Here is an 18,952-nt window from a genome sequence, read left to right as displayed (position 1 = left end):
GAGACGAACATAGCATCATTTAGATCTGAGGGCAACTATCTTGTGTGAAAAATAATTTGTGATTTTTCTTTTCTCCCTATAGATCTTTAGCTGTTCAAGTTATTTCACAAGCTAACAGCTTGCAGGATCAGACCAGATGGGATCTTTACACTAGAGAACTTAAGCATTTAAGTCAGGTGACTAAAATGAGGAACTGAAGCTTGTTTGTACAATGAGTTGAATAAATAAGCATCTCCTGAAGTCAACTCACAGAATCAAAGAGAAAGGAATTCCTATGTGGAATTGCATCACTTTTCCCCCTTTTAATAGGTAATTGAAGTTATAGTCCTGTGACTACCATGTATCTTACTTCAAGCATCTCTCATGATCTGTATGCGTAATAAAATTTTAAAGTATATGATGCTCATGAACTCCATTTTCTACTAAATTCCAACAGCCAATTTTCAGAAACTTGGCTGTTTGAAAATAGAAGGTAGATGTCCTCAGGTTCAGAAAAAAACTTATGCATGTGGCAGAGACCCTTGTTATTCAACAGGTTTCACATAAACATCAGTATATTAAAATCTTATAAGCATTTTGCTGATTAGGGAAGGATATAAGCATATTAAACCGTATCCTTAACTCTGTGCTTTGCTGAATCAGCACTTAAGATAGGAGCAACACTTATGCAGGTTTCTAGATTATCTCAAATATGTGCAGAATTCCTGTATTACTGCTGGAGTCAAAGACAAGAACACACAATAACTGCTATGGCAAGTTATTCCTGTGATTTTTTTTTAATAGTTTCTTGTTTTGAGGGTCAACTATCGGATTCTGTTCAGTAGGCTGCGGGACAACCTGCTTCGCTCCTTGGAGCTCTTCTTTTCCAAAATATGTTAGAGCTTTCTATTATAATTTTGGATTTTTTTTTTTACACATTTTTAGTCTGATTTCCTGTTGTTATTAATATTACTAAATTCTTGAGTTTACTGATTTCCTGGAGCAGTGTGATCCTTGGCTAATGACATGTCATGTGAGTGAAGTTTTTCCTCTTACCAGTTTTGTGATGACCCAGTTAATTTCCTTTATTCTATTGTCTTCATTGCAAAATATGCTTAGATGCTTATAATTTGTTTCCTACAATTCAGTATTTTGTATTCTTCCATAGCTTCTCTTCTTCTTCTCCTCAGTGGTTCTGTATCTTTCTCTTCTTGCTTTTCTCTGAATATGACAATATTCCACACTTTGTGTAATAAAATCATCAAGGAAAGGTATACAATGTTAATTTAAATGAGGAAAAGGTTTAACTTCACTTAAGCAGTCTGGCTCCATGCTTGCTATAGCAAGTCACGTGATATTTTGAATCTTTCTTCAGATTAGCAGCGTCTCCGCATTCACATAAATGATTTAAAATTATAAGTTATAAATAAAAAAGATAATCCAAGAAAATGGCTTCATTTTTTTAAATGTAAAAGGTACTTGAGTTTTTTTTAAATTTCTGTGAAGTGAATTTGCTGTGTTTTACAGGAAGTGTTTCAGTTCTTCCTACTGTCTTGTACCTAATTATTGGAGTACTTAAAGAAACTGCTGTGAAATTGCGAGATGGACAGTTACCTTTGACGGTTGCTGCATCTCTACAAGCTCTTAAAGGACTCTTGTCTTCTCCGATGGCTCGAGCAGAGAAGAGTCGGACTGCTTGGACTGATCTTCTACGTAGCGCTTTCATCACAGTGCTTGACTGCTGGGATCAAGGTAAGCACAAATTTTGGGGTTGTGTGTTTAAAAAAACAAAACAAAAATGTTTGGGTGAAAATCTGTTTGATTTTATTTAAATTAAATCCATGCACGTCTTAAAAAGAGAGTAATATCTTAATCACAGGAGAATTAGCTGCTACCAAATACTGTTGAAACTGTAGTGCAATCTCGTCCTTACATTTCATGTAAGAAGTCATCATCTGTAAAGGTATAAATGTGGGATTGCAGGGTTACCTTTGTATTATGTAATGCCACCATGTAATTACACAGTACAATGGAATAAACAAGATTTATGGCTTCAGTGTACAGATGAGCGTAAAAGACCACTGTACTGCATGCAGATTCTCCACAAAGAATTAGTGTCTGTATTGAAGCAAGGGGTATTAAAATGGTAGTTCAAGAAAAAATATGTTTGTCTTAAAGTTAGTTTTCTGCATGCTGCTGCTTCAGTTTCTCAAGTTTGTAGTGCTTTAACAATTCCTTATGTTTAAACTCTAACTTGTAATTTGTTGATGGAACTTATGTTTGTAGTGCCTTTTTTTTTAAGTTATAGCAAAAGAATATGCGTTCTTAATGCAAATGTTATATAATTCTCAAAATAGGTTTTACTCTAATATGGTATACCAGCTCTTCAGAGATACTTATTGTACTTTATACAGAGGAACAATGGAATTGGAGTATGCTGTTATTTCTAAATATGCATATAACCGCTCTTGAATTCACACTTTGCCCTTGGCTTTTATCGTAATACAAGGCCTTATCAGCATCAGAGTATGTCAGCTCTTTGAAAAAAAGAGATTCCGAAAGAAACATAGACATTGATATTTCTATTCCACCTCTTTGTAACACTTGAATTCATAGAATTACTTTTTACTGCCAATGTAACACACTGCTTACTTTATTGCTAATAGATGGGCTTCTGCAAGAACTCGATGAAGTTAGCCTGCTCACTGCTGTTACTGTATTTGTTATGTCTACCAGTCCAGAGGTTACTGCCATAGAGTGCCTTCAAAAGCGTTGTATTGAGAAGTTTAAAATAGTGCTTGACTCAAAAGATCCTCTTGTAAGTACTGGTGAAGTTATAAGAATATCAGTATCATGTGAAATGGATTTTAGCTTATTTTCTGTTCAGTTGTTTCACTTGTCCAGTGTGTTGATTCCAGTTAATTCTGTTCTGACTGTACCTGTTGTATTTTAAAATACAGTTTGAAGAAGTTAGCAAGAATATTTTCAGCAGTGCAGTTTATCAGGGAAATCCATTAGCTTTGCATCTTTGGGAGCTGAAGAAGTTCCACTACAGAATTTCTGCTGTCCCATAGGCATCAGCTCCTGGCCACTGCTGGAGGCAGCATATTGAACTGGATTAACGCTTTCCTCAATATATTATCAGTATTTTTATTTAGTTGCCTTAGACTGTGGCGCCACAGTTCATCTGTTACTCCTCATCAAAAAAAAAAATGTATCATTGCAGATACAAATAGCTTTTCTAGGAGCTGGGACAGTGGCTTCTTCAGTCTGAAGGTCCAGCACCGAAAATAACATATATTAGATTTCATGTTTTTCTGAGAATTCACTGTGAACTGGTTTTCTTGTATTTTGTCTGTATATTCTTGTAGTAACAAAAAATTAAACAGTTACCTTTAACTTGAGAAATATCTGTAGGAAAGTAGTTTTTCACTTATTTCAGTACATTTCTAGTGTTATAAGCAATGGTTTCCACTGATAGAAAACTGAGGATGCCAAATATGACTGCAGGAAGATTTACAAATTGTATCCAAGTGTTGAGGCATCCCATCCTTTCAGAAATTATGTGGGATCTTGACAGTTTTGATCCTATTGACTTCTAAGGACATGCAAGCTACTTGCACCAGCTGGGGCTTTTTCAAATTGTGCCTACAGTTGAACAGATGTAACACTTACATTTTAAGCATCTGTTTTCAGTTACCTGTATTTTTTGCAACAACAACAAAAAAGTATGTTTTCAAAACTGTTCAAAGACGTAATCTTCACACAAAAATCATGTATTTTCCATAACTCGAAAATGTAGGAAGATGTGGGACCCAGTGGAGAGAAACAGGAAGCATGATCCAGTTTCTTAATAGTTTGATTACAAGTTACAATGCTTCTGTAAACTATTATGCATTAAAGGTCTGCAACTTGATGAATTTTCATGCTGTGAGGCACTTTTTCCCCCTCTCTAAAATTCTATCTGACAAGCTATGAGTTTTAAAACACTTCGACGTGTATTTTTAAGTCTAACACTTTGTAATTACAAATTTGATTTTCCCTTTAGGTACAGTATAAGTGCTACCAGCTGCTGCACTCCATCTTTCAGCATCCAAACAAAACTGTGTCATATCCTTATATTCATTCTTTAGCACCATCCATTGTGGGAAAACTGCAGGAAACAGAAAAAGCTAAACCTGAAAATGCTGCTGAACTTCAAGTCATTCAGGAGGGAATAAAGGTGATTACAGCTCTTACAGCTGCTGCTGAGGAAGAACACCGTAAGTTACTTCCTCTCCTAGTATCCAGAACATTAGACATGCTGAAAGTTGCCATAGGTAGCAAATTAAAACAAAACAACCACTAAGAATCTAGTCCAGAACACTTAATTGGTAACAAAACGGCTGAGAAGAATGGTGGTGCTTTTTACTGTGCAGTTCAAATAACATTTGCAGCTTTATAGTTTGTGTTAAATGTTAATTTTGATAAATACTTCTACTTAGAATTTGAAGCTGTTTTTAAGAAGTGTGTGTTTAAGTTGTGTTTTCAACGTTTATAGGTGCTCACTTGGTGTCCTGCCTTCTTCCCATCCTCATTTCCTTTCTTTTGGATGAAAATGCCCTGGTTTCTGCTACAAACTCAGCAAAAAATCTACATGAGTTTGCTCTGCAAAATCTGATGCAGATTGGTCCACAGTACTCATCAGTTTTTAAAAAACTAATTGCTGCTTCTCCAACAATGAAAGCCAGGCTTGAGTCAGCTATAAAAGGCAATCAAGAAAGCATCAAAGTGAAGACAGCTAAACATGCAAAGAATCCTGGGAAAAGTTCAAGCATTCAGCTAAAGACCAATTTTCTTTAAAAAATCTCATATTACCATTTTAGGCACTTTGATATCAACAGCAAAAATTAATTTTAATTTCTAATTTGCTGTGAGTTTTCTTATATATTTCAGTTTGCACTGAATTATTACAGAAAGTTTTTAAGAGAAAGCGAATCTCTAGATGACTTTCTGTTAGCATAAGGCTTCTTAAACACCTCTAAAAACTATGAATAAATCTATCAGCATTCATCTACTCTGTATTTTGGATTATTTTGGACCAAAATACCAGAAATGCACATGTCTATATTAAAAAACTATAGTGAACTTTACCATAGCTGCCCACATTCAACCATTAAGTAAAATTAATTTTGTTTTAAATCAATGCTTGCCAAAAACAAGTTACCCTAATTGATTTTTGGATTTAACTGGGACATAAATTTACTTGCAGGTTGTAATCTATCCTAATTACTAATTTAACAGACTGCATCATTAAGTAAACAGATTAAATATCCTTGTAAGCCTTACAGTAGGTTATTGTTGATCTGAAAAAAATCCAACTCGATAAACGTAATATTGATAGCTTTAATCCTAATAACTTCTTGAGCTGGCCAACATTTAACGGTGTTATTAAATACAACCCTGCAATGCTCCTTTACTGAGGACTCCGTAGTGCTTTACACAGTGGGGCTATTATGCAAACGTAAGTATCTGCAGGCTTGGTGCCTTGCTGCTTGTTTGACATAGTCTGACTTTTCAGGATGTATACCTGTTCATTTTATATTATGCTAGCCAGGCAATTGAAGCTTTCCTATCTTGTCCAGAATAGGACAGCAATTTTAATAAACTGTGCCTCAATTCAGACGTCTGCTCTATCTGGATGTGTGTTCCCTGATCTTTAAATGATCGGTTATATATACATGTATATATATAACCTGAATTTACGTATCTCTGCAATGAGAGATGAACATATTTGAAGTCAGCTTGTCTTATGTCAAATAAAGTGCGACAAACTCATAAAAAGAAGTATTTAATTAACATTTTTCTCAAGGAACATATTTTTAATATAGAAAAATAACTATCAAAATGGCAATGGCTATAAAGTATTTTCTACATGTAGTGTACTGACTTCTTTCTTAATACCAGTATTATCTAAACCAAACAATATCAAACTGAGAATAGCATTTCCTTCTGGAATCTAATTACTTTAAAAGAAAGAGGGAAAAAAAAAAGATTTACAGAACTGAGAAACGCACCGTGACTCAGGAAAAGTGTGATGTACTGTATTTTATTGTAAGTTTTATTGTAAGTTTTATATATAAATATAATTGTAAATTATACAGAATTAACCATTTGACCAAAGTTCTAACAATTCATTTTTCTAATTTACATAAATAAAGCTAATTTTCTTCACGTAAGATTTGTCTTATTCATTTCACCCAATGCAGAGGAGCTCTAAGGACTTCCGTAACAGAAAGAAAATATTGGTGTGCTGCCACAAGTAAACAAATAAGAAAGTTTTGGGCTGGATGCACCAAGGTCTATGACTCAACACTGCGGGTCGTCCTTCGTTCTGTATAGCACAATGGATAAATAAATAGGATCAGGTAGATGATAGGCTTTATATGTGTAAAATACCTGCTCTGTGCCAAATGCTGAATTTTGTGAACTGTGTTGAGGTGCCTTCCATCTTTCCCCAGAGAGCCACAAGTTCTTTGTTCCGCCTCTTCATTGCAGTCAAATCTGCAGCTGTTTGCTGTGTTGATAGGGATTTACATTATTTGGCAGTTACTTACCTTTAATTTTTTATCTCGTTATTTTTCCCTTCAAAGCTTACTGGGTATGTTCCTTATTTTTGCTTCCTAAGGCCACTTTTGGAAAATCATAGAGATTCTTATGAGAATTCATACTTTTAAATAAAACTCATGTCACGTTTACTCTCAAAGCAGCCAAAAATATTGCTAAGAAATTTAGCTGCTGCAAGTCTATGTAACTACTTGTTTCATTTCTGTACTGTATAAGAACAGCACTAACCTTTTTTTTTTCCACTGACATTTTCAATGTTGATAATACTATGATGAAATCTTACTTTGCTCAAAAACTTTCAAGAAGCATGCTCAAGTTGCAAGAGCACCAAGCAAAACTGTTAAAAGCCAAAAACTGAAGTTTAGAAGAGCTTAGTCCAAGATTTCTTAGAGGATCTCGTTGTAGTAGTTCAAATCTGAGTCCCTGAAAAACACTGTAATAATGTGATTTGATGATTCTTAGTCTAAGTCTTGTAGCCATATGTCAAAAAGTACTATTTTCAACATATCCGTGTATTCTAAATGCAGAAGGAAAAAGCAGATTAAATAAAGAGAATCATTATTAATTTTTAATGTCTGCTTCAAATTGGGACATATATGTGACCTTAATTTATCAAGGTAATTAGTTTATCCACCTAGCAAAAATACCTGTGCCCAAGTTCTGCTTTATTATGTACACTTAAAACAAGTTGGATCACGTGAATAAATATACTCACTTAAGACTTTATAAATTACTCTTACAATCTTGTTTCAGTTATGAAAAGAATTTGGCTTTTAGAGATCAGATATCTTGTTTATTTACAAGGAACTTGCATAAAATTCTTTTTTTTGCAGGAGAAATAAGTAAGACCACAGAGCAGTTTTGGGTTCAGTACCACTCTTCATTTTTTAAGGCATTGCTTGACATTCAAGCAACGAACGTTTAGCCAAACAAAAAGAGCCAAATGTATGTTTAGCCATAAACCAAAGTCTCACTTTACCCCTACTGCTCCCTGTGTCCCATGCCTCCATGCTGATTGTTTTTCTTGCCATTTCTGTACAAGCACTGGTAAGTTTTCTTCCAGTGAATTTATTTGCAATGAAGCATATGGCCTGCATGAGTATTTGCTTCGTAATTTCCACTGCTTATTTAGGAAGTTTAATGTTTTAGTGTGGCAAAAGGTCCTGCTATGCCTAACCTGAGGTGTATACATATAAAAATATGGGTACGTCCCAGAATGTGAATTTTAAGTGTCATGCAAAAGTTATTTGCAGGCAAATTTCTGTTGACTGCAACAAAACAGAATTAGTCAAAATCATGTAAAACAATCACGCAGCTGGGACGGGGTTGTTTTTAATCAGATACAAGTCAGTAGCACTCTAGGTGAATAAGCAGCATTTCTAATAATCTTGCTTAGGTTGGGACTGATCTGCTGTGTTCCAAGGTGCAGCAACCCTCAGGCTGAAAGAAGCATCAAACAATGCACATAGCACCACAAAACTGGGTTACCAAATGCATAGCAGGGTTTTATTAATAAAAGTTGGTTAATTGGAGTTTGTAAAGGGATTTTTTTTCCCCAAAACTGACACAGTGGTAATGTGAGTTGTGATTGCAGGAGGAGTGGAGTGATCTAGGATAGTTTACTGGTTTATCAGAAGTAATAGTAACACTACTTAGTGGAGGTCAAGTAGCTACTTCAGTGGAATTTCAATGTAGTTTTAAGTTGAATGAAGTTGGATATATCTGTGGCAGCAACTCTGAGGGGTCAGCGTGCCAGCCACTTCTAAGGCTTCATCCTGGGTCTCACTGCTAGGTATATATTTTTTGGTTTCACCTTCTGTAATGTAACTGTATTTTATCAGTAAACAGCAAGTCAGAAGCTTTTTCCTACAAGAGCATATTGTTCCCTAACCAACAGTGGTTTAAATCAGTCAAGGCCTCTACTAATAAACTTCTTGTGTTTTCTTCCAGTTGAAAAATTTGGTCAATAATATTTCAGGCAAAGCAAGAGAGCAAGGGAAAAAATCCTTAGAAAATTAACACTCTGTTCAGTTTTTGCGTAAAGGAACACATAGTGAGGTAGATTATTCTTCTACTCCCCTACACTGTGGTGTGAAAAAACACAGGAAGAATCAGTCCCATGTAGCTTGATGTTGGCAGTGCTTGGCTAGCGCTCAGCAGCTTTGATCCCGTGGGCATTCCTAGACATTGCTTTTTGCATTTGAGAAACCCACTTGGCTTGATTGCGCATTGACAAGTGAAGTTTCTTGTAAAATAAAGATGTCAGGAAACAGTGGTTGAGTTGCAAGGTCCAGTCCTCAAAACCAGCCAATAAATAGACTCTATTTTCGTGCAGCCAAGTGTTAAAAAACGCTCAGATTTGTCCATAGCACTCTTGTCTGAGCAACATCAGAGCTGTTGCTGTAGATGACATTTCACACAGGGCTCCAATTCAATTAGCTGAAGTGTGTAACAAGCAGTTCATTGTTACATATGCTTAGGCTATTTAATGACAGTGGGGTATAGCTTCAATATATAAAAACGAAAAAGCATCTTTGACCAGATATGACATGCTTTACCAGCCCCTAATGTATTCTTTGATAATGAGTACTGAAATGATTATGTAGAATAAAATAAAACGGATGCATTTGATAAATTATGTTATCTGTGCAAGGGAACAGTAAACATGCCAGTGCTACACCACCAGCCTCTCCAGAATTTTGTGATTTTGTGAGGTTCTCATTTGGTTTGGAAATACATAGATTTTTTCTTTTTTTTTTTTTTTTTAAAATGTTCTCTGGATTCTCCGGGGATTAAATGGTTTATTACATATAACAATGAAAGGGGAAGTGACGTCTAAGTATAGCAAAAGGGAAGTGATCTGGGGTAGATTAATCAAATTTCACTCACTCTGCAGCTGAATATCTATTTGCTCTATGGTCCTATTCCCCTTTCTATGGTCCCAGTCATCTGAAGCACAGAATTCAATTCTAGGAGGTAGAACATGGCATGAAATCCTCTTCATGCGAGTGCTCCAGCTGCTCAATGGCAACACTTGCAGGAGGAAACCGATTGAAAGGACGAGTACCAGCCACAGCAAAGCCTGCTCGCAGTGTACAAATATGTGTCACTTTGTCTGGTTATCGCACAGAAAAGCTTTTTGTTTGTATATGTAGAGAGGTTTGGAGATGAAGAAAGCCTGTCTCTGACAGCTGCTAGTAAGACGCGAGATATAGTAATGGAAATATTGATAAAATCCTTTTCTAAGCTACTGCAGTATGAATTGCAATCATTTAGCCTCAAATTGGATATTTTTAAAATGAATGCTAATATTCCTGTATTAAAATTTATGTAAATTATCTAACTCCCAATGCAGTACAGAATTGCTGAAATTCCCTGTTGCTACTAGTGGATTTTTTTTTTTTATTATAATCTTCTCTGGGATAGATTTTTATTATGGTATTTTTGTAAGCATTTATTTTCTGCCTAGTACCTCAGTTCTCAGTACACTTTTCTGCAAGAAAAGGAGGGTTTGTATGAGACATACAAACCCTAAGGCCTCAGGGATTCTGGAAACAATTCTGATTTCTATCTAAAAATAGAAATATTATGCAATTTGAAAATACAACCTATCATTATGAAAGCAAATGCTCTTAACCTCATCCTCCCTCATGTAAGGTCCGTGCCAAACACCAAGAAAAAGTTGTCACAGATATATGCATGTTTTACAGGAAACACAGGCACAAGGATAACTGCTTCAAGCTGTTGCCACCAAATTTACCCAAAATTCAGTTAGAGGAATAAAAGAATTTGCCTATAGAAAAAGAAAATCAGGTTTTCTTTTATGATACTATATCAACTGTATTTATTAAATGAGCAAGGATGGGATGAAGGAGGGTAGTAGAAGAGAATGTTTTGTCAGTCTGAGGCATGATGCAATCTCGTGTTTGGCTGTCAGAGAGTCAAATGACACAGTAACGTGGTCAGGGAGCGGGTGGGACAGTAGATGGGCTTTTTTATTCCGTATTCCTCCTAGTTCCCTTTTGAAGCAAACAAATCTGGGAATAATTTACTTTTGCAAAACAAGACTTCTCAAGCTGGTTTAAGAGAAGTATGCAGGAATGAGTGGTCTTGGTTTGGAGCCCCAACGTATCTGTAGTTCTACATGTCCTCTAAACCATACAGTAAACACAGAGGCAGGTGGACCCTCGGGGCTTAAAGGCTTGCAGCCTTCTGTCCCGATTCTCTCACACAGCCTTGGAAACATGGCAGAAGGCCATACTACTAACCTAGGTATAGGGAAAAAAGACAATCAGGAAGCACGTTGTGAACTACCAAACTAGTTTGGTCTGTCTGAGGGCAGGTGAACCTGGGTAAACTATGAGTTTTTCCAAGCAAGCAATTTCCTACCTTTCTAGCAGGTTCCTTTAAGAGCCTGCTCACACTGGTGCCTGTTCTGGGATCCCACTGGATTATGCAGCTACCTCTGCTGCCAAAGGCTAAGTTGTGGGTATGTGTGTTCCTCAATAACTGCTGGTGGCCTGGATCCATGCTGAGGCTGTTGGTAGCCAAATGCAACTAGACAAAGTGGATAAATCCAAGGGATACATAGAAGTGAGCTCTTCCTCACATTGGACTGTGCTACAATACCTTCCTTGGCGTCCTTCAGAGCAGCAGTTGCTGAAGCCTGCCTTCCCATGCATACTTACTCATGCACTGTTCTGCTCAGTTCTGAGCACTTGCAGCAACAATCAGAAGCATGAACTGCAATGATTTAGGATAAGGAGCAGCCATTCATGAAGACTCCTTGGAGCTTTTCTGGCCAAGACAGAAGAGGAGAGGCTGTTGGATGTACTGGCTCTTGCGCAGAGAGACCACAGAAGCAGATTTGGAAGACGAGATGACTACTGCAAAGCTTCTGCAAGTAGGAAAGGGAAGAGGGAGAAGGAACTTGCCTCTTTGTCAAGCTTGAAGTGGCAAGCATGGCTGCAACACCTGTTCATATGACGGACTACCTTTGTGTATTTATGTCACTATTTATTTCCATTATACAAAACTCGCCAAGAATTTCCAGTGACTTTGATACATCAGTGAGAGGAGACAGCAGCTCACAAAGTGCCTGATACTGCCTGTGGAAACTGGCTGTTCCAGGCTGCGGTACATCTTGGCTGGATCCACTTTACAGCTGGTAAAACTGTTTTCATCACTGGCTTGGTTTAGGCATTAAAGGAATGGCCTTCAGTGCCATAATTATCTCCTTCAGGAGCTAATGAATATATTAACTGTCAGTGTTTCTCTCCTGACTCCCCAGGTGTATGCTGCACCAAGGCTACACAGGCTGCCCCAAAATCTGTTTCACTTGTTTTTCATACCTGTGTATTTCTAGTAAGTGCAAGAACTGAGGCAGTATTTAAAATCCAGCTTCTGTTCATGCTAATATCCCAGAACTATGTGCAACTCACTGTTAGAGACCTTTTCTGGTTGTCTTTCTTGCCTTCATGTAGCCAACACCCAGCCATGACTTTCTGAATAATTTCTGCTGGGTACAAGTGCTAGAGGGCAATACGCTTCAGACAGTGAAGCAAGAGAGGCTGCTGTGACGATGAGGCAGGCCAGACAGAAAAGCAGGAGGAAAGGAGCAAATACAAAGGCTGCAGAGGAAGCAACAACATTCTTGAGGGATTATTTTTCAAATCAAACAAATGCTGAAGGATTACAACAGGACAGAGAGAGGAAGGAAGGGGGAAGAAAAACAAGATGCATGCTTCAAAACAGCCTGTGTGAGATATCATAGCTTAATAGCTGACTGGAGTCCTATACAATATTTTACAAATGAAACTACTCTGATTTCTAACATTCTCCACTTTTTATTACAGGATGAGACAAGCTAATGACATCACTATAAAGAATAATGCAGAGTTACTTACATGCACTACTGGGACTCTATTCCTATTAACAAAATATGCATAGCAACCACAATTGGATCGCATTCCATATGATCTCCAAGTAATCCATGAAAACAGTTACCATGATGACAGAAACTTCATCAGAAAGCAGTGTTGTTCCACACAAAAAAAAGAAAATTATTAAATAGTATGTAAAGTAGGAAGACAAGTTTGAAATGATGTAACTCATCAGCTGCAACAGCAGACGCACTCTAGTGTCCATGGCCTTTTCCATGTTGGTTGCAGCATCTATGCATGCGCTCTTTGTATGTTTTCACTAAAAGATTTTGAATTTACTTATAAGGAGTTACTTGAATTGCAAAATTTTCACCACTGTTCCTAGATTAGGATTTTTACCTGAACTGGTGTGTAGTCTTTGGAAAAGAAGATCATTCCTTGGAGAGCATGCACAGGCCAGAGAGAATGCGGAGACAGTTGGGAAGCTTTTGTCATTGTCAATGACCAATTAGTATTTAGGGCAGGTAGATGGACCAGAATGTATGTACTGGTTTCTGGTTATCATGATCCCAGGGAATTGCCAACTTCCTGTAACTGTTGGCAGCAGCTCAGTTCCTTCAGGCCAGGGGAAAGAGCATCAATACCTTCAGCCTTTCAATATAGCTTGTCCTTACTCCCCAGTTCTGAAGAAATGGAAGCTGCTGATAACACAGTCTTCACAAAGTAGGGCCTAAGAGGGGAACTGATTTTCAAAAGCGCAAATAAATGTGCTTGTCACCCTTCCTGGGAGGAAGGGCTATCGGAAACAAATCATGGAACTGCCAGAGAAAATTTTCTGTGAAGACTGAATATTGTTGTGCCCTTGTTCTTCTCCACCCCTGCCTGAGAGTGTCTAATTATTTGCAAAGTGCCAGTTTAATTGACTTTGATAGAAATATATCAAGGCCAGCTGGACTATTGTGATGCAAACAAGGTATGTGTGGCACAGGTTATCTGGTTAAGAAATCCCAATAGCTGCTCAGTAGCATATGTTCACTAGAAATCAAAGCCCCTGAATTCATTCACAGCTACTCCAGGGTCAATGAACTGACCTTGATAATGGAGTTGTTACACACCAGAACGAATATTATGAAGTGGTTCAGCTTTTAAAATTTTCCCTTTTTTAAGTCCAAGACCATACTATTTCTTAGCTGAACAACAATTCAGTCACTGTTGATTCCTGTTCTAACTATATCACTAGAACCGATGAATAAATTCTCAGTAATTAACATTGTAACAAGACAGTATTCTGAAAACATCACTGGAAACCTCAAAATATTTAATAACTGTTGGACAACGTCACTGGTAAATTTGAGAAATCTGAATGCCTATCACAATAAGGTAAATTGTTTACATAAGCTTTTTTTCCCTGAGTTGTTTCTGGTCTAATTATCACATTAGTCCACTTCTTGTTCAAAATACTGTAGAATCAAAAAAGACAAATGGGATGGTTTTGTGAAAGGATGGTTATGAGATTAACTTAACCTTTTTACATTTTCTCAAGTATTCACGATATCTGATCAGTCACTGATATTCATTGTTTTCCAAGGTGAAGTTTGTAGAACTGGTTTAATATTGAAACAGGCAAAAATGTATTATTTGGTTTGTTTTTTTTTCATTTAGGCCCATCACTTCTTGCTTTCCTCAGCCATCTTCTGGTCTGATCTGAACTCTGCCATGAGGATGAGCATAAGGTTATCCAGCAAAGAGCATTCTGATTCAATGGCTCTGAAAACAACAGCCTACACAACACTCAAATAAAATCCAAACATTTTGGTAGCTAAACCTGGATTTAAAATATGAGAATTTCATAGAGTTTCAAGTTTATTTGCATGTAAACATTGGTATGGAGTAAAAATGGGAGAAAAGGAGGAAAAAGGATTGGACAGACTGCAAAGGAAAAATCTGAACTTACTGCAAATTGAATTTAGATATGGCAACATGTCTAAACGAAACAAAAATGGTACAGGTGTCTAATTTTCAGAAATGTTATATCATTGGTTTCTAAGTGGTTTAGGGTTTTTTGAGAAGTATTTGCTATTGTCTATCAGGTGGGTGCATCCTGCACTGCTATCTCCAGTACATAAGCTACTGTATGGACCAACAGATAGATTATCCTTCTGGGAGAGGAGGAGAAGCAGAAGCTTATGGATTTAGTGGCAGCAGAAAACTTGTACTTAGGTTTGCTTGTGAGATGGTGGAGGTACTTTGATACTCCTGGCTTCCTCCTGTCAGTTCTGCTTGATGTTAATAAAAGAAGTTTATATGTAGGATGTATCTGTCATTTGAAGGGTGACATAGCAGAGGTTTGATCGAAGGATGGAACTATTTTCTCCCTGTAAGTTATCATTTTGGAGAACACTTTAAGGCATTGGAGAGGCCAAGATTTGTTTCCTTAAAAATCTTTTAAACTCCTATGAAAACTCTGCACCAAGAAGAGAGTTGAGTTCATGGACTGGCTAGGAGCAAAGAGAACGGTGGAGTAGGTATTGCTACAGTCCCAGAAATGCTCCATATGTGACATGAAAGGGCCTGAAGAAAAAAAGACATCTTACCAGTCAGGATTGATCTGTGTCAAATAGCTCTATGAACAGAGGTTGCCTGAAAGGAAACCCAGCAGCAGCACTGTGAAAAGATACTGAAAGTATCGTGTTGATTTACCTAATTTCCACAAATAAAATCAATCCAAATACTTAATTATTTCACTTGCCAGTCTTACCTATAGCTACCTCTAAGGCCATCAGACCTCAATGTCCCTCTCTGATGCAGCTACATATTTCAGAATCAGTAGTCCAAGATATATTAGTTTTGCATGATTTTATAGTCTGCTATTCTATGTTTTCCTACATAACAATTTGTACTGACAGGACTGCTTTTACTATTAATGATTAGGTTTGGGTTTAGCCCTCATCTGTGATTTAAGCTTACATCACAAAGCATCAAGCATGACTGAGCTAAGCCAGGAAGAGCCAGTACACACCAGCACTGTGCCAGCTTCTGCCACTTGCAGAAAGCTGCTTAAATTTGCTACAGGATGGTGAAGGGGGGATTGAAACAAAACTGGCGTAAACACAGAATCAGCACCACCTTAAACAGAATTCAGCTGTATTGACAACGTACTAACCTAGGGTGTGGGGGTTTTTTTTTACGACAAATGTGCAACATACCTTATTGTACAATTCTAATGAACTACCTTTTCATTAAATGTGATGAATGCAGATGTGTGGTAATAGTCATGGTGTTTTCAAATTCTCTTGGTTTGGAATATCTTTACAAATAATCAGCTATGATTAACAGATTAGAGTCGATAGCTATACAAACTCTAAATTCCAAATACTGCTGCACAAGCAGCCATGCGAGGTGTCTAAAACTGCTGTGTTAGAGGAAATCATCCTACAGTAGGTATGGGTTACTATGGGAAGACTGTAATGAGTCAGACATTCAGCTCATAGGACAAAGTTGTGTATCACTTTACAGCTAAGACTATTTTGACACTTGCATCATCTAACCATTTTAGGAGACAGCAAGGTATCGCTCCAGGATCCTGTTTCCTACCAGAATTGTTAATCAAGGTAAAGAGGAAAAGAAGATGGGGCTACAATCTTGGTCATTCATTAAGTTTTTTATTTAAACAGGGTATCCTGTTGCTAGAGTATAGTTTTTGCTAAAGTGCACCTGAGGTGCCTGACCCTGAAGACAGCAAGTCTTATCTTCGTTGCCTAATACCATGGGAAGGAGTCTCTGACTTTCAAATGCGGTTTTGGCATAATTTCTGCCCACGGTTACATGCACATACACCTACTGATTTCTTCCTGAATTTCATACACCTATGCGGTACAAGATTGGGATGGAGGGCACAATTTACCTCTAAATGTCTGTCTTAACCCTGCTTCTTGAGATTACCTGCTTGAGATAACTTGCAAGTATCTTTGCATATGACTTCTGTGGCCAGTAACCAGTTGTTTTTCTCAAAATGTTGCTTAGTACTTTCCCATCAAATTACTAGTAATGCTAAATGTTGGGCAATCTTACTGGACACAGGTACCACCCCTGCCTGGAGATGGGACTGGATTCTGGCTTTGATTTGTCATCTGACTTTCTCAATAGGGAAAACAGCTCTCATACTCTATGATGCTCAGAAGGTCAGCTCCCTTCTAGCTGTGCTCCCTTTCTTCCCAGCACTGAGACAGAATTCTTCCCTCTGGGTGCATCTTGCTTGTCTCGACGGGTCTCTCCTGGTCTACAAGATGCAGGTTAGCTTGCAGCCATGCTTCATATGGACTGCAGATGCAGAAGAAGTCCTGGTTTCCTGTTGGCTCTCTTTGCACAAGGAGAAGAGTTAGCTCAATATAGTTGGGAGACCACTAATATGTAGAATCAGGGGTATGGGGCTTCAGAGTAAAAATAGTAAGAGGTTTATCAGTATGGACTATGCTATTCTCTGATCTGCTTTGTAGCCTTTGTCTGAATTTTCTGTTTACTATGAACTGTGGGCTGGAGATGTCCTTTATCACACATGTACAGCAAGTCATGAATCTCATGGGATCTTTCAACATTTTGACATTAAAAAATCCTACCAATGACACTAATCCTCCACTATGAAATTCCTTGGAATCACTAGCATAAGATTCAGCAGCTCCAGGCTATTCCTTTTCTCATCGGGGTCAGAGCAGGGTCTGCAACATAAACTAACTGTTGTAGTCAAGGAGCTGTAATTATGTACAAACATAACTGTACATTAAATGATACTGTGAAAATGACATAGACAAATATTTTTACCAACAACTGCTGACATCATCAGTGAAGCGCAGCACTTACTACAAGAACAAATTGTAAGCAGGTAACATTTCTCTATCAAAATATCTGATGCTCCCTCAAAATCAGCTTGCAAGAGGCAAACTCAATGCTTCTTCCCATTGAAACACAAGGAGAAAATCTACAAATGCACTATCAGCTCTCTGTACTTTTTGAATCTGCAACTTGCTGCTCCTTAAATGAACAGATGAGATCTGCCACTGGATGTGTTAAACTTAATTCTACAGAAGGGAACTATATTCTTGACTCAAGAGTTACCATATGACAGGGACTCTAGTGGATTCATTGTTTGTTTGGTTGGTTGGTTGTTTTTTGCAGATAAACTAGAAATAAACCTTTAATTCAAGTGCTTCAGTGTCTGGGTCTCACCTTAAAATGTCAAGCCAGATAAGAATCTTGTACAAAACTCTATTTCTAGAGACTCAGTTTAGCTAAATTGTCGTAATAGGTGTCAGTATTTAAGCCAAGTTGTCTGCTGGCCCAAGCTGGTGAGGCCTTATTGACTTCAGTAGAATGGCATTTCTTTACAAAGACAATTTGGCCTGCTGATTTTAAGGCTGGCACAGTCTGAAAAAAAATGGGTAGAGAACATTCTTGCTTTGATCGAGGCTTAAACACACAATACTTAGTCATTTTAATAAGTTACCTGTGTGCACTGAGATCAGTGTTTGCACAGAAATTTATACAGACAGTAAAGACCCAATGAGCTAGTGTTCTACAGCATAAAAATCTAACGCTGGAACACAGAACTGATAGTAAAAGCACGTACAATATGCTTGCATAGAAAAATAATGCTTGCGTCTTACCATACATAACTAACAGTCTATGCGAACAGGACACCTATATTAAAAACTTACCCACAGCAACTTGGGCTGGAATTAGATAGATCATTACTGCTTTACAGCGAGCCTCATTTTTTAAGGTATTGATACCAAGTATGCTAGAACTCAAATTCAAAATCTTGTACAGTACCTGGAGTAATCTGTGACCTGTTCACGGAAATCGAATCTTAGCAGCATAAGTCAATGTTTGTTGAAAAGATAAAACGTAGGGTACAATGAGATAAATGAGTATGAATCATTTATCCTGTGCTACTTACCCACTTGTCATATGGATTTCAGACCACAGGTGATGAAACTTTTCAAAATAGGTTAATAACCATAAATTATATGCCTTAAGAGGTAAATATAATTTCCCTTATGTTTGTGTTACTTAATGGAGAGCTCATAGGCCAATACATTGATATTTATACCAATTTTCTCCCATGGCCACTTATTCTCCTACAAACATACAGCTCTGCCACAAAGTTCTCCACTATAAGAGCAAAAAGATTTTCTTTAATTGGCCTGGGTCACAGCCTGAAATGCAGTGAACAAGGGTAATGTTTTGAGCCTTCATCATTGTATATCCACTTATTTTCTTCTCCCAGAGGTACTGCTTAATCCAATACAGCCTGACACAAGTACCTTTGAGACATGAGTTTCTCATCCAAAACCTGCTTCTTCTAAGACATTTTCTAAACTGAAACAAATTAATTTTAGTGTCCTGAGAAGGGCTGTGTTTCTCACCCTTTTCCTTACATTCAACATAACAGTGAATTTCAGGGCTCTGAGCTTTGGGGGTTATTTTTG

General features: G+C 37.5%; 1 protein-coding gene across 1 annotated transcript in view; it reads left to right on the top strand.

Moving 5' to 3' along the window:
• HEATR5A (HEAT repeat containing 5A) overlaps positions 1–6,186 on the top strand; it is a 54,089-nt gene extending 47,903 nt beyond the window's left edge. The window contains exons 33-36 of the mRNA XM_069858387.1: positions 1,507–1,731; positions 2,646–2,797; positions 4,028–4,241; positions 4,520–6,186. Of these exons, the coding sequence (XP_069714488.1) occupies positions 1,507–1,731; positions 2,646–2,797; positions 4,028–4,241; positions 4,520–4,821 (893 nt within the window). The 3' untranslated portion in view covers positions 4,822–6,186. The remainder of the gene's footprint in view (positions 1–1,506; positions 1,732–2,645; positions 2,798–4,027; positions 4,242–4,519) is intronic.
• The last annotated feature ends 12,766 nt before the right edge of the window (positions 6,187–18,952 follow it).

Source organism: Phaenicophaeus curvirostris, chromosome 5 (genome assembly GCF_032191515.1).
Source record: "Phaenicophaeus curvirostris isolate KB17595 chromosome 5, BPBGC_Pcur_1.0, whole genome shotgun sequence".
Classification (NCBI taxonomy): Eukaryota; Metazoa; Chordata; class Aves; order Cuculiformes; family Cuculidae; genus Phaenicophaeus; species Phaenicophaeus curvirostris.
The sequence above is the reverse complement of the archived record's forward strand: the minus strand, read 5'-3'. Positions and strand labels throughout refer to the sequence as shown.